The sequence below is a fragment of the Myxine glutinosa genome, chromosome 4, assembly GCF_964187855.1.
Source record: "Myxine glutinosa chromosome 4, kmMyxGlut1.1, whole genome shotgun sequence".
In the NCBI taxonomy this organism is placed as follows: Eukaryota; Metazoa; Chordata; class Myxini; order Myxiniformes; family Myxinidae; genus Myxine; species Myxine glutinosa.
In genome coordinates, this window is record NC_136264.1 from 70,988,305 (window position 1) to 71,009,235 (window position 20,931).

General features: G+C 47.2%; 1 protein-coding gene across 1 annotated transcript in view; it reads right to left on the reverse strand.

Annotated features, from left to right (window-relative positions):
- LOC137424749 (uncharacterized) overlaps positions 1 to 20,931 on the reverse strand; it is a 69,218-nt gene that overhangs the window by 22,742 nt on the left and 25,545 nt on the right. Inside the window, exons 3-5 of the mRNA XM_068112513.2 lie at positions 20,428 to 20,730; positions 19,256 to 19,540; positions 17,911 to 18,120 (exon numbers count right to left, since the gene is read on the reverse strand). Of these exons, the coding sequence (XP_067968614.1) occupies positions 17,911 to 18,120; positions 19,256 to 19,540; positions 20,428 to 20,730 (798 nt within the window). The remainder of the gene's footprint in view (positions 1 to 17,910; positions 18,121 to 19,255; positions 19,541 to 20,427; positions 20,731 to 20,931) is intronic.

Sequence of the window (20,931 nt, forward strand, 5' to 3'; positions counted from 1 at the left end):
AGGAGGCCGGCATGGAGCTGGCCAAGGCCTTCCAGCTCCTTGATCAGGCCAAGGATGAGCTCGAAAAGATCCGAGGCTGCCGTAAGGAGATCCTGCTCACCAAGTTCAAGGCGGTGCTGCAGCGCAATCCCGACATTGGTGTGCTGAGGACAGTGGCTTTGATCCTGGATGGAGATCAGCACGGATCTGAGGTTGGTGTGCCGGCTGGAGTCAAGCTTGCCGACATCCCCCTCTTGAGGTACTGCCCCATCGTCAGCGTCGACGTGGAAAGGTCCTTCTCCGTCTACAGAAACGTCCTCACCGACCGCCGACACCGCCTCACCAAGGAGAACATTACCAAGATAATGATTTCAAACACCTACTTTAACCGTTCCTAAAAGGGTCTTGTCAATTTCTTCTAGTCCTCTACTTATCAAACAATGCGGTTGCAATAAAGGTACCTGAACGTCATTTTTTACCTGTTTACTAGCCCAGAGTGCTTAATGTTGTGCAGGAAAAAGCTTACCATTTTTTGTTCTTTTTTTGACTGATTTCTGAAAAACTTGGTAATAATAAAAAATGAATAAAACGGGGGGAAAAAAATATTTCGGGATTTTTCACATAAAAAAAAAAAATTCCCGCTTTTCAAAACATAAAAGGCCTATTTTCTTAACATAAAAATCCGTAGTCTAGTCATTACATACTTCATTTGACAACCCTTTCATGGGTGAAACATAATTTTCTGAAGTACCTAATTACACGAATCGTAAGGTATTCCTTACCGACTGTATGACCTCGATACTTCATGCTTTGGAAGTTCATTGTGGGTTCTTCGTCAATAATAACTCTTAAAGTAAGAAAATGCAGCAATTTTATGTGTGATCTCTCGAAAACGAGGAAGATCACAATTTCTCTGGATAAATTGATTAAATTCAATTATAATAACTAGCAACGGTACCCGCTCTACGGGCGGGGCTTCAATTGGGAGGTCCAAATGAAAAGGCAAAATATCAGAAATTGAAGGCTTTTTTATTTTAAACGATTTATATAAACATCCGTTAAATCATATCACACGCAAATCATCAAAATCTAAACAGTATTTGTGGAATTTCAATAAAAGCCACATCACTGTTCATATCGGTAAATGTTATTCCATCGTGTTTGGAAAAACTGGAAAATTGGAAAATTGAAAAAATTGGAAAATTGGGGAAAAAATTGGAAAAACAATATAGCCTATTTTACTCCAGGGGGTCCCAGGATTACCCACCCAAAATTTCGTTGCGATCGGTTCAGCCGTTTTTTGCGGTACCTGGGAACAGACAGACAGGCATTTGGTGAATTATAGTAAGATTCTTTCGATAAAGAACTGACAACCAATATATTTCTGATTTGGAAACTGTTTTGTTATCTTAGAGTTCCTTGAGTTTTGTAGCCCATTGAGTAGTCTCAGAGACATAACTTCATGAAAACAAGGCCTCACAGAGCATCGTTTGGCGGAGATCTCATGGAGAACGTTTTGCTTGGAGTCCACCATTTCCTTGTTTTTCAAACCTGAAGAGTTCAAGTAGAACCTCTTTATTGGAATGAAATTCGTTTTTTAGACCCTGATTACAAATGCTGCTCATGGCCTATATAGCTCGAAGGAGATTCGAACCGAGGCGAGACAGCTCAGAAACGAGCACACATACTGTACATCAAGGGCCTTGGCTATCTTGACTTCCATTCAAGATAAGTAGAAACCCTTAAAATAAATTTGCAGGAGTAGAGGGAGTGAGTGTAGTCATGCAAAGACAGTGTCATCATTTTCAAACAGGTGAGTATTTGCACTTCCGGGTCGGGACGCATGTTGATTTGTGCGATGTTGCCGAGGTGATGAACTTTTGTAACAGCACAAACGCTTTGTTCAATAATCCATGAGAACTCACAAATTGGAAGTCTTTTGAGGAAGTGAATGTCCGATTCGGTTGGTGGGTTTCTTAGGACGGAAGTTGAACCAAAAGCATTAAACCTCTCACTGTTTGAGAGGTTGAGCTTGGGAACATTTGTGTTCATCCAAGCCCAAAGCCTACACAGTTAGACAGGAGGAAGTGACACTGGTAGCTAATGTGTCCTGCGAGTTAAAACGAGACATATCACATGACGATTGTAGACATAACGGTGAAAACAAAGATTAGAGATTCATAAAATCTCACCAAGTGAGACAGGGAAGTATTGAGAAAGTAGAACTTTTAAAAGGGAATTCCAAACAAAGATTTTATAATGTTTTTTTAGCATTTAAGGCTCATGGTGGAGCTATTCAAAAACATTTTATGGATCACACATGAAGGAAGGGATAGGTCCATAGTCACACTAGAGTCCCTCCCTGTTGCCCACCTCCCTCCCCAATGGTAAAAACACTGCCTGGCACCCAATCCCAGGAGACTGAAAATGGCGAGGCCATTGAAGGTTCCTGGAGGGTGTTCGTTGTGGTATACCCCGGGTCTGTTCATAAAATCCCAAGCCACCACTGTTGGTTTCAATTCAGAGTTTTTTTTCTTGCCGGCTAGTGGCGAGCCTTCACCACAACTATTGAGGTCCACCTTCCCCACAGCAGTCTGGGTTTAAAGGTACCAGAGACACACCTTCACCAATTTGTTGAAATGGTGTTGCCACGAGAAGTCAGGTAGTAGGAGTTGTGGATAGGTACAAGAGGCTATTTGAGAGGCTGAACAGGGGTACATTCCACGAGCGAGATGCTCATCCCTCAACGTTTTGCTTGCAGTCCATGGACATTATATGAAATCAATATATTTCCCATGAATTACAAGGACATGAGTGGACGATTGGCAAATTGACACAGTATAGGGGATTCGAACCAAGACCGCAGCATCATGAGCTACATGTTCAGATGTGAACGCAAATCAACTCATCCAACTATCATCGGCCATCATTAATACGATTTAAAAATTTACAATATTTGGAAATATGATCAAGTGGTGATCCGATTATCTGAGAGACGTATTATTTTAGGTTTGATCCTCATTGGATACAGATTTGACTAAACCTGCCAGGTTGTGCAGAACCGTCAAGGGCCAATGCATCAGGAAACACACTTCTCCTTTTGAGGGGAAGTGAAACCAGATATCTTGTGTGCAGTCTGGCTGTTACGGATCTCAAGATATCTTACAAAAGGGTAATGTACTTCCTGTACACCTCAAAATACAGATGAAATTATCCGCTTGAGTCAATTAAATGTGAGATGAGCAAGAGTCAGCCTTATTTGGACCCTTCTGAACCGACTAGATTCCCAATAAGTAAATTTCTTAATTGCTATTATTGTTATTATAATTATTTATTTATTAATATTGCTAGTAAATAAGTCATCCTTGAGGATGGGTTTCCCCCCCCCCCCCCTCACTTTTATGATTTATGAATTGTAATGCAGGGTTCCACCAGATGCCACTACATGATGCACATTTACATGCAGGACGAGGGTGCTCCATCCACTCTGAACCCACGAGACTATTAAATCCCGGGACGGGACCCCTACCTGTGCACCCCATGAGTACAACCACTCGTTAAGAATCACATAGAAGTCAAACAAAAAAACAGACAAAGACAGACATTTCTCAAAATATATACACGGTATATATAAATGTACCATTACCTCCACCACCTGTCTCTTCTGTCTGTCTGTCTGTCTGTGAGCAGGATATCTCAAAAAGTTAATGGACGGATTTGGACGAAATTTGGTGGAGAGGTAGTGTAAGTGACAAGAACGAAATGATTAGATTTTGGTGAAGATCTTTCCGGATACTATAGGATTTTAAAAGTGATTCTTCATCATTGAGAGATAGGGCCAAAACCAATATATAGCACATTATCTCAAAAAGTTTTGGACGGATTTGAAAAAAAAATGTGGTGGGCAGATTGGGTGTCTGCCAATGAAGAGTTTATTCAATTTTGGTGAAGATCCGAATCCGGATCTGGATCAGAGAATTCTAAAGTGATTCTTCACCATTTAGTGTTTGGGCTAAAAATACGATTTATTTCAGTGAACCCCTGGCCCCACAACCTGCCACCAATGGCGATCATGATGTATAGCATGATATCTCAAAAGGTTGTGGACGTATTCGGACGAAACTAGGTGGATGTGTTGGTTAGGTGACAAGAACAAGCCGATTCGATTTTGGTTCAGGTCCTGATCCAGATCCAGCCTGTCAGTTTCAAATTTTCAAATTTGACCTGAAATTTCAAAAAAGTTTAGTCAATTTCAAGCCTATCAAATTTTCAACAAATGAGAATATGGAGAAGCCAAATTAATAATTTGGTCAAAAGGTCAAAGGTCAGCATCACATAAAATGGTCAATTTTCATCCGATTGATCTGAAATTTAAAGAATTTGCATATTTGGTCACATAATTGGTTCACCAATCAAAAGCTAGTAGCTGATTTTTTTTTTTTTTAGATTTGAAGCTCAAAAGTCAAGGCAATCGTCAATGAACTTTTTTTTTTGGAGACTTTTCTTATGTTGAGCATATGGAAAAAGCAGAAGACGTCTGAATACGAAAGGATGCGGACGGGCTTTGTATTTTCAGATACTTTCTAGTTATTGGTATCATCGGAAAGGCAAAAAGCAATGTGTTTATGCCACTTATTAGGGGTGATCAGTAAGTTAATAGCCTGAAACGGGCTTCTTCCTCAGGCCAGAAGAAGTCAATGAATCGCAATAATAAAACTGTTATTTTGTTAAATAATCCTTTTCTGACAAATTTAACGTAAAAATGAGCGATTACACATTTCATTTTTGTATTTTCACATCAGGCCACAAATTTAATGATTTGCCTTGTAATTTTGCTTGTTATCTGCTTGTCCGACGCACAGCGGGAGATGGAGTTTTGCAATTGCGTGTATGTGTGCGTGAGTGCGTAGGATGATGGGAATAGAGCCTGTGCTTGATGCTGTGAAGAGGAACAGGTTGAGATGGTTTGGTCATGTGTTGAGGAAGGATGAAAGTGACTGGTTGAGAAGAGTGATGGAAATTAATGTAGAAGGAAGTAGAGGACGGGGAAGACCGAGAAAGACTTGGCTAAAGATGGTGGAAGAAGAAATGCGGGCAAGGGGGTTAACAAGGAGAGATGCAGAAAATAGGGCAAAATGGAGAAGATCGTCATGGGGACCGCAAGGCTAACCCCCGCTCTAGCAGGGAAAATGGCCTTAAAATGCATGTTGTTGTTGTTGTTGTTGTGCGTGAGTGCGTGTCTGACTCTGTCCAGACCATAACTTTTTTGCCATTGAACTTTTATCATAAAATTTTGAACAAACCTTTATTATGAGAATATGACGAAAACTAATATGAATAAGTGAGTCAAACTGTCAAACGGTAAAGTCACAGTAACTACAAATAGCCATTATTAACCCGATCACCACAATGCAGCTCGAGACGGCCAGGTTTTGTAATCTCCTCCGTGCCTCTTTATATCCGCTTACATTTTACGATGTTTTCTAGTTACCCTTGCCTAAGGAGAGGGTATTGCATTTGAGTCCGTTTGTCTGTCTGGCTGTCTGTCTGTTTGTTACTTGGCCAAAAAAAATATTTTTGGACAAGTATGTTGATCACTCCGGTTTGTGTGTGTGTTTGTCTGTCCGCTCACTTATACTTGCCTACAGGTCACAATTTTAAACCGATCTTCACGACACTTCACCAAATGGTAGAGTTCGTGGTCCGACAATATCCTATATATTTTTTGATGCCAAAGGTCAACCCCTTTTTTCAACTTTCTAAAATCCTCAATTTTCATACAATTGACTTGAAATTTGAATAGGATTTACATATCAGCTAAACGACTTCAACCACCAACTATTTTTGAGATCAGCATTGGCCAGAAGGTCAACATAGGCCAATGGTCAACTACTTTCAAATTTCTAAAATCCTCAATTTTCAACCGATTGACTTGAAATTTGAATGGGATTTTCATATCAGCCAACTGAAACCAACCACCAACTATTTTTGAGATCAACATAGGTCATAAGGTCAACATAGGCCAAAAGGTCATCCTAGGCCAAACTTCTAAAAGTGTCAATTTTCATCTGATTATCTTAAAATTTGAAGACTACAAATGTTAATGATGATGTCATAGGGGCCTCCATTATGACGTCATAATTCGACAAGTACAACACTTCATCTGATGACAACGAAATTTCTTGAGCGTCATCTAGGGATAAATTGGTGGAGAATTTTTTTTGATGACGTCATCGGTCACGTAGTTCAGCCGCCATCTTTGTTTTAACACAAAAGCCTTAAAAACCACTTAAAACATGTCCTGGCACGGGTCTGAAATTTCTGATTGCTCTTTCTTGTTTACCATTTGAGCTTTCATAATGAAATTTTCAACAAACCTTTATGACGACAATAGGTATAATATTTTGTATCGTACACTTCATGTACATTCAACTCATACCGAGCAGCTCATCATTTACCTGGTACTGGTTTCACAATGGTGCCATAGGTCGGCCGGATGCATGATGAGGCCCCAAGGAAAGGGAAGGGAGGGGGTTATAAATTCCAGTAGCAGGCATCTGTGATCTTCTGTAAGCATGTTACTGAAGAAGGGGCCAGCTATGCTTTCACAAAGCATGGAAAAGTTCAAGCCAGAAGTTTAAACATTGCTTTTTCATTGTTCTATGACAGGATAGTCTATCTATTGTCTGTCTATCTAGTATTCTATCTCCAGGCTGGCAGGATAGTCTAAAATAGAATAGATAGTCTAGAACACTCACCTCTGAGTGTTTAGATTTAGGGTTAGGTCGAATAGGGTAAGTGACTAACATGGGTTTTAACCTCTTTCCAGCTATAAACTGCCATCCTGATGTCTCAGAGGCAGGACGTTACATCAATATGTGCACCATCCATTATAAGGGTGGTAAACCAGGCATCCCCTTTACCAAAATTAATTGGTGGACGTGAACGATCCCACAGTATCCTTCATGAAGAGTAGGCAACCAATCGCCGGCAGCATGAACAAATTACGTGTTCTTGCTCTAACTTATAGGGGGCACTGCATCATTGGAACAGCTGCACCCCACAGACAATGATGATACCCGCAGCCATATACTGGATACGAAAGAAGAAAAAAAAAGGCCCAACTCCTCCACATTCTCTTCCAATATATTGCAAGGCTAAACTCCGCAGAAACAATATATTGTGGTAAATGCGACTTACTACATTTTTAGTCAAACTTCCATATCCGTTAGTTTTACCTTCAGACCAAATCCTGATTCCATTCCCAATGCAATGAAACATAAACATCTCTTGGATGGGCCGTGTATTTGATGTCGCCGGCTTTTCCAACACGCAGAAGGCACAAGTTCCATTAATAGGTTCTACAACAATGCGTATAAATGTGCTGGAGCGTCTCTCAACCTTCTTCACTTCCTTCCTAATAAATATATTGTCAGCCCATCACATGACCCACCTGTCAACCCATCACAGACATCACGATCTCCCTATAGAATATGATGAAATAATAGAAAAATATATATTTTGGTCAAAAATTTGGAACTCAAATGCGAGTTTGTCATTTTGAAACATCATCTTGAGCTAAAATACATTTCAGACGAACAAATCTCAAACTTGAAAAGTTGCTCTTTAATGTTGATTTGATGGAATTGACCTTTAAGTTCCTCTTCAAGAAAGTAGTCACCTGACCATCACGTGACTTGATATTCAAATTGTGGTACTACTGACAAAATAAAAGAGTCATGGTACTGATTATTAATCACCAATTATCCGTCTGAAAAACTATAGAAAGTGACCGAAAAAATATCCCAAAAATATATAAGAACATGTTGGAACTTGAAACAGACAATTGGGAATTTCCATTAGGTGCGCAGAGAAAAGTCAGAAACAAATCAGTCTGAACAATAATGTAAAATATCACAAATTATTTCTGAATTTTTTAGATTATTGAATTCACATAATTTTTGGAATTTGACGTAAAGCCTAGCCAAACAAAAGAGTTCATAGAACACAATATCTTGCAAAACAAGGACATGGTCAGTATACGAGCGGAAAATTTAAACAGTCATAATGGTGTGAAATGCTGTAATATTTTGTCCAAGTACTGCTAAACGAAGTGTTTTGAAAGTGCCAAAAAGGTGATTTGTGTTCTACAGTGTTTAAGTATAATAAAATTGAAATCAAATAAAGATTTTAAAGGTCGTAGAAAATAACTAGAATGACACTCTTCGACATCACGGCGTCAACTGATGTGCCTCCGCCCACATTATTACATCATTATAATACTTGTACCAAGTTTGTTTTAAATCCATTCAGCTGTTTCTCATGTTATCACATTTTTACCTGACATGACCTCTGACCTTTGACCTCTTGACCCCAAAATTTAATCAGTTAATCTTTACATCATTATACGAAACTGTACAAGTTTGAATTAGTTCCCTTCAGCCATTCTCAAGTTATAGACCTATTAGGACTTTGACCTTTGACCTTCGAACTGTTCCCCCAAAATCGAATCAGTTAATCTTTGCATCATTATACATACCTGTACCCAGTTTGAATTAGATCACTTCAGCCGTTCTGAAGTTAAAGACATATTACAGACTTTGACCTTTGACCTCTTGACCCCAAAATGTAATCACTTTATCTTTACATCATTGTACATACTCTAGTAGCTCATGGTGGTTGAGTATGCACTTTATTGTACAGACCTAAACTCTTCAGGAATCCACTAATTGAAGGTCCAGGAACAATATTTGGTTGGTAACACATTTGCCACTGACGGCGAAATAGCTGAAATGGCCATACCCCTTTTTGGGCCACGCCCCCTTTTTTGCCGTGACTGTATCTACAGAACCGTTGGACCTAGGAGGTTGCCCGACCACTCAAAATTTGCGCAATGGCCACATTATGGGGGGTCAGTAATACATTTTCATATCCAAAAGTCAATGGTTTTTAAGATAATTGCCAAAAACCGATTTCAACATGTTACGAACTACAATTGTATGATACTGTAGCGGCTGCCGCTGGGGTTACACAATCGCCTTGCACCTATCAAGGACGCGGAGCGATCACCAGGCCGGGCTCGTCCAGGACGCCCGGGCAGGCCCGCGCTCGACTTGCCAGGCCTCGGTCGGGACGCCCGGGCAGGCTCGCCCTCGGCTTGCCAGGCCGCAGCCGGCCCGCGGGGCCACGCCCCCTGGCGCCAGGCCTGGGCAAACCCCCTGGCGGAATAGATATATATTGCCGACCGTAAAACGTTTTTCCCAGAGTGCCTGAGTGTTTGATTCTAATAAAGCAGCTCAGATGAATTCAAGCTTTTTGTCGCGTCCATTCTTTCGATCGACGTGGGAGCCACAGCTCCTTCATTGGTGACCTATCGACATGGACACGGCAGTCGCCCTTAAACTGCCTACCTTCTGGGAGGCTCACGCGGCGGTTTGGTTCGCACAAGCGGAGTCCCTGTTCGCCCTGCGAGGCATCACGGCGGACGACACCCGCTTCCACCACGTGGTCGCTGCGCTCGGTTCAGCCACCGCAGCCCGCGCCCTGAGCCTCCTCGAGAGACCGCCAGCCGCGGACAAATACGGCGCGATTAAGAAGCTTCTCCTCGATGCTTTCGCCCTCCCAGCGGCGGAACGCGCACGGCGCCTGCTCGATTTGCCGGAGCTCGGCGACACGCGCCCTTCCGAGCGAATGGACTACATGCTTTCGCTGCTCGGCGAGCACTCTCCGGCATTCCTGTTCCGGGAGCTGTTCCTCCGTCAGCTGCCTAACCCGGTACGCCTCGCCCTGGCAAGCACGACGATCACAGATCCCCGGGCCCTTGCCAGAGAAGCCGACAAAATCTCCGCCGCGGGACAGCGCATCGCAGCGGCGACATGGGACCCGCCGCCGCCTGATGCACCATCCATGGCGCCCGAGCACCCGGCGCGTTCGACGGCCGAACTGCCGACGCAATTGGCGGCCGCTATACCGAGCCGACCACGTTCAGCACGACGTCCGAAGCCTCCACCCGACCAAGCGTGGTGTTCCTATCATGCCAGGTTCGGACAGAAGGCCCGGACATGCCGACCCCCGTGCACCTTCGGCGGGTCGGGAAACGGCCAGGCCGGCGTTCATTACCTGCCATGAACGCCGGCCACAGTCACACGGGCAACTTACTGTTCATCACGGATAAAGCGTCCGGACGGCGCTTCCTGTGCGACACCGGCGCCCAAGTGAGCGTCATGCCCGCCTCTGACCAGGACAGGCAATCCGCGGTTTGCGGCCCCTCCTTGGTTGCGGCCAACGGATCGACTATCCGCACCTTCGGCCCGCGCAACGTCACCCTCTGCTTCGGCGGCCAACGCTTCGCTTGGACGTTTGTAACCGCCAACGTGCCCATGGCTCTGCTCGGCGCCGACTTCCTCTGCGCACACGGACTGCTGGTGGACGTCCAACGGCGTCGTTTAATCAACGCTGAAACCTTCAGCTCCCTGGTATGCACATTGAGCAGCTCCGCGCCGACCGAGCTGGCATGCACCGTCCCGGCGGCGAACGAGTTTGCTCGCCTGCTCGCGGAGTTCCCGGCCCTCACGCGGCCGACGTTTTCGGCCGTCGCAGTACGGCATGGGATCGAGCACCACATACCAACCACGGGCCCGCCGGTCTACGCCAGGGCCCGCCGCCTCGACCCAGCCAAGCTTGCCGTTGCGAAGGCCGAATTCGACGCGTTGGAGCACCTCGGCATCGTGCGGCGCTCCGATAGCGCGTGGGCCTCGCCACTGCACATCGTGCCAAAGCCGGGGGGTGGATGGCGCCCGTGTGGCGACTACCGCCGTCTTAATGACGCTACAACACCCGACAGGTACCCGATCCCGCATATCCAAGACTTCTCCGCCCGTCTGGCGGGACGGGTCATTTTTTCAAAAATTGATCTCATACGGGGATATCACCAGGTACCTGTCAGGGCGGCCGACGTCCCTAAAACGGCAGTCATCACGCCGTTCGGCTTATTCGAGTTCTTGCGGATGCCGTTTGGTCTCAAGAACGCGGCTCAGGCGTTCCAGCGCTTGATGGACGGCGTGCTGCGTGACCTGCCGTTCCTTTTCGTTTACCTGGACGACATCCTCGTCGCCAGCACGTCCCGGGCCGAGCACCTCCTCCACCTCCGAACACTGTTCGGGCGCCTCAGCGAGCACGGCCTCATCGTCAACCCGGCCAAATGCCACTTCGGCACGACGGCCGTTGATTTTTTGGGCCACCACATCACCAAGAACGGGGCTGTGCCGCTGCCAACCAAGGTCGAGGCCATCACCACTTTCCCGCGTCCCCGCACCATAAAGGCCCTGCAGGAATTCCTGGGAATGGTGAATTTTTATCACCGCTTCGTGCCCCGCGCTGCTCAACTCATGCGGCCCCTCTACGAAGCCCTCCGGGGCAAGCCGGCCAAGCACGACATCGCCTGGTCCGCAGCAATGGATGCGGCCTTCCAAAGCTCAAAGCGGGCCCTCGCCGACGCAACACTGCTCGCTCACCCGGTGCTCAACGCTCCCATCGCCCTCACCACGGATGCCTCCGACTACGCGGTGGGCGCCGTACATGAGCAATGGGTGAACGGGGTTTGGCAGCCACTCGCTTTTTTCAGCCGGCAGCTCCGGCCGAACGAGCTCAAATACAGCACGTTTGACCGGGAGCTCCTCGGTCTACACCTGGCCGTCCGCCATTTCCGCCACCTCCTGGAGGGCCGACCTTTCACGGCGTTCGTCGACCACAAGCCGTTGGTTTACGCCATGGCCAAGGTCACGGAGCCATGGTCGGCCCGCCAACAGCGCCACCTCTCCGCCGTGTCGGAGTTTACCACGGACATCCGGCACGTCGCCGGCAAAAACAACGCCGTGGCCGACTGTCTTTCCCGGGCCAGCGCGAACGCGGTCCACCTGGGCGTGGATTTTGCGCTCATGGCGGCGGACCAAACCACCGACACCACGGTGCAAGCCCTCCGGGCGGCGGACACGGGCCTCCGCCTGGCCGACATCCCCTGCGCGGACACTGTCCTGCTCTGCGACGTCTCCCAAGGCCAGCCTCGCCCCATCGTGCCCGTCGCCTGGCAACGCCGCATCTTCGCCTCCCTCCACGGCCTTTCCCACCCGGGCCGGAAAGCTTCCCAGAAGCTGGTGTCGGCGCGTTTCGTCTGGCACGGCCTTCGTCGGGACGTCCGCGATTGGACCAGCGCCTGCACCGCCTGCCAACGGGCCAAGGTCCACCGACACACCCAGGCCCCGCTGGCACCTTTCACCGTGCCCGAACGACGTTTCGACCACGTCAACGTGGATCTGGTGGGCCCCCTTCCCCCATCACGAGGGTTCACACACCTGCTCACCATGGTGGACAGGACCACCAGGTGGCCGGAGGCCGTTCCCCTCGTCTCCACCACCACCGCCGACGTGGCGCAGGCCTTCATCGCCACCTGGGTCGCCCGCTTCGGCGCACCGGCGGACATCTCGTCAGACCGCGGACCACAGTTCACCTCCGAGCTGTGGGGCGCGGTCGCCCGCAACCTGGGGGTCAAGCTCCACCGTACTACGGCCTACCACCCCCAAGCAAACGGGTTGTGCGAGCGATTCCACCGCTCCATGAAGGCCGCGCTCATGGCCGGCCTTCAAGACGGCGGTTGGGCCGACCGGCTGCCGTGGGTCCTTTTGGGCCTTCGCACGGCCCCCAAGGAGGACCTCCAGGCATCCACCGCCGAGCTGGTCTATGGCCAGGTGCTACGCGTCCCGGGCGAATTCGTGCCCGACGCTACCAGCCCCTGGTCCGCAGCTCGCCAGCGCTCGGACCTCCAGGAGGCCGCCCGACGGTTTGCCCCCGTGCCGACATCCCACCACGGTGACCCCCAGTCCTACGTCCCCCCAGCACTCCGCACCGCGGAGTATGTTTTTGTGCGTCACGACGCACATCGGCGGCCACTCCAGCCGCCGTACGACGGGCCCTTCCGGGTGCTGCGACGGGACGACAAGTCGTTCGTCATCGACATCGGCGGCAGGTCGGACCGGATTGCAGTGGACCGCCTCAAGCCGGCGCACGTGGACGTCGACCACCCACCACGGGTGGCCCTCCCGCCGCGGCGAGGCCGCCCCCCGTCCACGGTGCCCCCCACTCGACCGCCCACCACCTCACCGGACCCCCTCCCACGACCCACCAGGGGTCGCTTCGGCCGGGTCATCAGGACCCCCCTCAAGTTGACCCTGTCGGTGCAAGTCGATTCTGGGGGGACGTGTGTAGCGGCTGCCGCTGGGGTTACACAATCGCCTTGCACCTATCAAGGACGCGGAGCGATCACCAGGCCGGGCTCGTCCAGGACGCCCGGGCAGGCCCGCGCTCGACTTGCCAGGCCTCGGTCGGGACGCCCGGGCAGGCTCGCCCTCGGCTTGCCAGGCCGCAGCCGGCCCGCGGGGCCACGCCCCCTGGCGCCAGGCCTGGGCAAACCCCCTGGCGGAATAGATATATATTGCCGACCGTAAAACGTTTTTCCCAGAGTGCCTGAGTGTTTGATTCTAATAAAGCAGCTCAGATGAATTCAAGCTTTTTGTCGCGTCCATTCTTTCGATCGACGTGGGAGCCACAGCTCCTTCAATACCACCAAGGCCACAACATTATATGACACTTATACCTTTTGCATCATCCTATTTTGGAATTTACTTATTTGGATTTCTACACTTTTCGCCTTTACTACAGCCACAAAACGTGACACATTTAATGTTCCTGTCTCTGCAAGTGCACGTTTTGGTACTCATACATGCTCTTGGGCATTTGCATGGAGGAGGCAGGTCATCGGGCCTGCACGATACTGGCAGTATCACTGGTGTTATGCCAACGTCCGTTGCTTCATACCCATACTGGAGTGGATCTGGTTTGGTGACGGCAGGAGTTGGGGCTTGCAACCACATCTTACACTGAAGAAATGCTCGCTTTATGTGTTCTCGTAGCGTTGATGAACAGCACACAAGCTGGTTGAAGTCCAGTTCTTTCTTGGAGTTGTGGTACTGCTCCCATCGATATTCATCGAAAGTGGAACAGTCGGTCTTCTTTAATCCAGACACAAGGAACTTTTCAGCATTGCTTGTTATCTGTGGTGACACTTCTTCTACACCAAACCCTTCCAGTAGGGAGAGATCGATGGATGCTTTCAGGCCAGACAGCTTTGGACCCACCTTGCTGGTACTGTCGCAACCGCTGAGAGCATGAATGGCTGGGAGACACGACACCAAACCGTTGTCCAGTTGATCAACCAACATGTGGACTGGTACAGTTTTCTTTGTTTTCCGGTTACCAAGCTTCACGTACAGCTTTTGTAGTTGCCAGGTTGTGTTGAAGTGGAAGATGAGGTTGACAAAGACATCTGTGTCAGGCGAGTCGACCAAGACTGATTGAACCCCGTGTTTCACAACACCATCATTAATATGGAACATGATTCTGTCGTCGGCTTCTTCTTGGTTGCTTGAGAGCTCTGCGATCTGTGTTTCAGTGCCAGCTAACAGTTTCCTGCATTCACCCCCATATACTCCTCCAAAGAAGATCTCCTTGTCCGACTCGACATTCTGCAGCATCCACTTGAAGACATACTCCTGCAACCGAACTTTGTTCAACATTGAGCTCCAGAACATATCAAGATCGACAGGGAGTTTCTGATTGTCAGACCCAATGGTGATTGTGATTTGTTCTGAGGAACTTCGCTGTGCCCGTTCCATTTGCTTGATTGATGATTTTTGATAAACATCAAAAATAATGTCTATTCTTGTGGACACGGAGCCTGTAGCAAGAATCCTGTTGGAAAGACTCTCAGCCAATTCCCCGAATGTGTGAAGGCCCATCTTTTTCATCGGTAGTTTACGCACAAGTGCCATGAAGTCCACTATTGTCATCTGAGCGTCACTCTTTACATTCCTCGTCTCCTGTGGAAGGCGACTGACAAGTTCCCTGGCTAAGGAGGCTTTATCGGGCTTCTTCAATTTGATGCCATCTTTACATTCAGTGGTGAGGAACTGGGATGTGCTGGTCAATTCATACTTCAGGAGTTCTAGCATGCTGTACCCTCTTTCTCTAGCATAGTCAATGTACCTAACCGTTTCCGCTGCATCCTTTTTCGCCATCGATTTCTTCGCTGTGAACGGAGTAGAAATACGTTTCACGAAAACAGTCTTGCGGTTGGTAGGGATTGTATCATGTAGGTGCTTCTCCTTATCCTGAAATCTGGTCTCAACAAACTCTTCATAACTCTTCTCACCAATTTCCAGGCATTCAAGTAATCCGTCGACAACCTCCTGGGGAATGTCAGCTCCAGTAGAGATGTTCTGAAGTCTGATTCCAGCGTCGAACGGATTGTTGATGGATTTTATGTAATCCAGAAGGGCCTTTGCACGAACATGGCCAATCTTCGTAGAACTTGGATTGAACTCATGGTGTAGGCTCAGCTCACTGTCATCTTTGTCTCCCAAGTTGCACCATTCCAGCAGCTGTGCCACATGAAGATCTTTCTCATGCTTTAGGAGATTCCATAAGGCTACTGCTTCTTTCTGTCTGGTCATCCCAATGATACCTCCAGCAACCTTGGCGGGTTTATTGTAACACTTCTCGAGTGCCATGTCAAATCCTACTGCACTGCCTTGTCGGGTAGTGTGGTACATCACCCATCCACCATCTGTAAAGCATCTGTAGATACCCGGGAACTTCCTTTGTAGGTCCAGGCAATCTTCAAGGAACAGCGTACCCCATCTGCTATAGTTTGTCCGGCCAAACCCGAAGAACAAAGGCATGCACCTCCGCACAGCTGAAACGAAAAGATGCCAATCGCCTTGCCGAATAGAGTGTGTAAGATCTCTCAGGATAGGATACAGCTCATCCAGAAACAAGCTCCAGCTTCTCGGTGCGACGCCATGTTGTTTTATGGGATACCGCTGCCTGCATGCAGGCTCAACGACAAAACACCCATGACCGGAATTTCTAGCCATGTCTAGACTCTAGACTAAATTCTAGTCTAGACTCTAGTCTAGACTCTAGTCTTGACTCTAGTCTAGACTCTAGTCTAGTCTAGACTCTTCAGGAATCAAGTAATTGAACAATAGGAACAGGAACAGGAACAATTACGAATAATATTGTAGTTCGTAACATGTTGAAATCGGTTTTTGGCAATTATCTTAAAAACCATTGACTTTTGGATATGAAAATGTATTACTGACCCCCCATAATGTGGCCATTGCGCAAATTTTGAGTGGTCGGGCAACCTCCTAGGTCCAACGGTTCTGTAGATACAGTCACGGCAAAAAAAGGGGGCGTGGCCCAAAAAGGGGTGTGGCCATTTCAGCTATTTCGCCGTCAGTGGCAAATGTGTTACCAACCAAATATTGTTCCTGGACCTTCAATTAGTGGATTCCTGAAGAGTTTAGGTCTGTACAATAAAGTGCATACTCAACCACCATGAGCTACTCTAGTAACATAAGTGTACCAAATTTGGTCAGAATCCCATCACTGGTTCATGAGTTATCACGGTAACAAGATTTTTACCTAACATGACCCCTGACCTTTGGCCTTTGACCTTGTGACCCCAAAATCTAATCAGTTCATCTCTACCTCATTATACATACCTGCACCAAGCTTGACTAAGATCCCTTCAGCCATTCTCAAGTTATCGTGGTAACAAAAACCTATCACGGACGGACGGTCATACAACCTGAAAACATAATGCCTCTGGCGACTTCGTCGGCGGAGGCATAAAAATTCCAAATATTTACCACCGTTGATGCAGCGTCTTATACACCACCTTATTTGATACATTTCATTATATCTATGTGCTTGTTGTTTGTGTCCTTTTTGACGTCCTTAAATACAGCGAATATTTGGAATGACGTCCATAAAAACAGTGAATATTCCCTGTTTGGAATTATTTTCCAATTTTGTTTGACTTCCAGACAAGCAGACAGGGTAAAAAAAAAAATCCCACTCCTTTCTGCACATGTGGGATTGGGCCGAATTCAGAACCAAAGTATTGCAAATCGACAGGTTTGTTTTCTGATCCATCTTCAGATTCATGTTCAAAATGTAAACGGAGGCAAAATTAAATTGAAAGTAGGTTGTTCCTCGATCATAAATTGACGTTTGTAGACAGACAGACAGACAGACAGAAGTGAACCAATTGCTTTTAACCCACTTTTTGTTTCCCTTTTCACTGCACGGGGTCATGACTAACGATGCACGAAATCTGTAAATAGAAGCCCTTATTGCCAAAGCACTGACCTAACTCAGCGGGAATAATTCCTGCTGGCTGTCTAAAAGCTTCCTGGTTCTAAATACAACTTTGTATAAACAGTTAGCCGCAGCAGGACAGCACAGACAGTCAGCCTCATTGAGGTGACACATCATACTTGGCCTCCTAAAAGTTAACTCTTGACATCAGCAAACCCCTGGCCCCACAACCTGCCACCAATGGCATCTTAGTTCCAATCATGGAAAAGTCTAAAGGGTCAAGGCGACAGCTCTATCCCAACCCTTACAGTCTCCTCCTGGGTCTCTGCAATTAATCCCAAATCCAGTTGTTGCACAGAAGGCCAAGGTCAGAATCCCAAAGGAATCATCACCTCAAGGGTTTTGGAAAGTTAAGGGTAACTTCCCAAGTAAGAATGCATCTGGATTCATCGGAAGTTGTCCACGAAGACACCACTGGGACAATGAGCGAAAGCTTTGACATAAAATGCACGTGCCATATATAGTTTCGCCCCATCTTAAAAACCGGCTGTACCTTTTGGCCTTGGATACAAAACCATATGTTATTGGTTTGAAACCGACATTAAAGGTCATTCAAGGAGCCGTAGCTCCTAATTCTTAACACACACACACACACACACACACACACACACTAGACAGCACAACTGTGCATATGTATAGGAATGTTCAACTCACTCAGATTCCTGCGGTTTCTTCGTAGAACCACATAGGCTGTCACAATCACCGCAAGCAACAGACACACCGCAGCAACTGCGACGTACACAACCATGTGTGTGGTGGCCTTTTTGACATCATGAAAATTATTTTGCTGAGCTGGTGTATGATGTGTTTTTGGTGACGCTTCTCTGGTCACATTTATGCAGTCTTCCTCTTCATTACCACTGCCTGTTCTCACACAAAACATGAAGCAACTCTCACAACATATTACGCCAGGTCTGCTTGTGCATTCACTTTCACTCAAACTCAAGAATGATGTAGCGTATCGGGCACCAGTGACATCAGTGACCAGGAAAGAACAAAATTGCTACAAAGGTAAAAACACAACTGATCTCGTATGATCTTTAGTATGGATACCTCAACTTTGTCCTCAAATAAATAAAAAATCCAAAACTGTAAAGATATATACTTCCGGCCATGGATCATGGGTCTCATCCTACCTTCTGACACCTACCTGCAGAGATTACAACCAAATGGGAAATCGATTGAAGATGCCAGTGAGATAATGTACTAACCCAACAAGTTGCTTCTAACCTAAAGTAATCAAGACCTCTTCCCAAGCGTTAAAAATATCAATCAAACTCCAATTGTTCTCAACGTTTTTGCCTTCTCCTCTATGAATACAATCCTGAAAGTGACAGTTTGGAGCTAGGCCAAGGTTCAAACCCAGGCTAGACAGCTCAGGAGGCGAGTTTGTGTGCCTCTAGGCTATCCTGCCTGTCCTTAAGAGACTGATAACCTAATTTTTACAAATCATGATTCAAGATATAACCCAGGTATGTAACAAGGGGCTATTTCTGTAGTTGCGTCAGAAAATTCAGCAATTCTCTGTGGGTATATCTGAACCTTATGGAATTGGAAACGGCTTTGCCTATCCCCACCAAATTTGGTATATGTGCTCAAGATACCAAAGGTCGGGTCATGGCCACAAAATAAATCCCCCAGCCCCTCAAGGGCAGTGAAATGACTTGCAGTTTTCTCCTGCACACGTGACCTAGTGGTTTAACCAATGGCCCCTACCGCAGTGAGGGGGTAAATCTAGTGTGTGTAAAATGGTAACTTTTTGTATACAAAATCAAAGCTCGTGGAAGAACGAGGTAACAAATGGTAAAAAGGTAACTGGCAGTGGGACAACAGTTGGGCACAACAAGCCTTTTTGGATCAATATCCACAGTTGGATAACTCAAGGTAAACTTCCCTTTTCCCCTACTCTGTGGTGTAAATGTTGGATGTAAGGTGCTTCCGATTCCGTTGTAGAATTGCATGCGAGATTATATTTTAAAACAAAAAGGTTTGTGCTTACCTATGAAGGAAAAGCAAAACTCAGCATGCCGGGTACCAGCTAGGTTCAAGCTGCAAACGTAGAGACCAAAATGCTTCGTGTGCGGAGCCTGGATGAGCAAAGTGCTTCCGTCACCCCTTCTCCTCACGCCTGTTGGCAGGGCCTTCCCGTTAAAGGTCCAGTGAATTGCGCTCTTCGACGTGGAGCCACTATTCCCCTGTGGAGTTTCGCACAGCAGCCGGACATCTATTTTATCATCGGCTGGGCCTGGTGGGTCTGCATGGATCCGTGGAAAGGAGTCACAGGCTGAGGATGCAATGTGAAAAAAATGATTTTAGGTCAAGGTGATCAGGAGTACAGCGAGGCAAACGCTGCTTGGAGATAGTGCAAAACAAGATTGCCTACATCATACATAAACATAGAGGCCTGGTGTTGGCTTAGTGGTTAGTGTGCCGGCTTGGGATCCGAGGATCCTGGGTTTAAATCCCGGTCCATCGCTGAATGAACACCAGGGGGGTTGACTCAGCCTGTCATCCTTCCGAGGTCGGCAAATTGAGTACCAGTTCACTGGTAATTCCCTGTGTGTCGAAAGAGGCGACTAACAGGGTTGGCGGCAGGAACGGCATCCGGCCATAAAACATCGCTTCAAAAAGGGGACCACGGTGCCCGAAAAAGGCCAACCCCTGCTCTGTGGGGGAAAGTGGCCTCTAAGGGTGGTTCAATACATACACATATGGGAGCGTACACTGGATCAGCGACTCCCTGGACGACTCCTCAGCACCATCCCAACACACACCACTGTGTGTGCTACGGAATGCGGTGTTTTTAACGCGGCCGGAGTGCAAATCCTGCCACCAACCTCCTTGAGGGAGGATCCAGTACCCTGGTACTCATTTCACCAACCTCAGAAGGATGAACAGGCTGAGTCAACCCCACTTGGTATTAATTCAACAGCTGAACGGGATTCAAACTCAGGACCTTAGGATCGCAAGCCCGCCGCCCTAACCGTTAAGCCAACACCGGGCATATGTGCATGTAATGATGCCATATGCCTCATCCACAGCCATATGTACATGTAATGATGTCTACATCACATGTATGCAAAGTCATCGTACTGTAGATGCCACTGAAAACAAAAATATTTCCTCATTTAATTTGGCTTTCAGACCTCCAAATAAAACTATGCTGAATACCTCGTTTTACTCTCAAGTGGACATTTCTTTGAATGTCATTGACAATTAAGTGCAGTTTTCCGGAGTCACTCCAGGAGAGGTTTCGCAGCTCCAGCATACAGAGGGTCGGAGGCTCCCACTTGTGCGACATGCGCCCGTGGAACTTATTTTCAGGTGCCAGGTGTACGTTGCATGTCGGACTGTCTGGAATCCATTCCCATTTGAAAGAGTCGTGCTGTGAGAATGAATGTCGGCCCACACAGTCCATCTTTGCTGTCTGACCTTCTGCCATGGTCAGCACTTCTGTGTTGTTGGATGTGTAACCTGTGGAGAAAGAAAACAATTCTTACAGACTTGGTAACTTTCGCCAGAAACGTGGCGATGATAAGTGGAATATTTTTATACTTAATGAACGAACGTTGGCTTCATGTCCCTTCTGGATGCACCAAGATGACTGTCTATGGTCAAACTATATGAATCGACCTAGACCAGGTAGCTTAAAGGTGAGTAAGCTAGCTAGCTCTC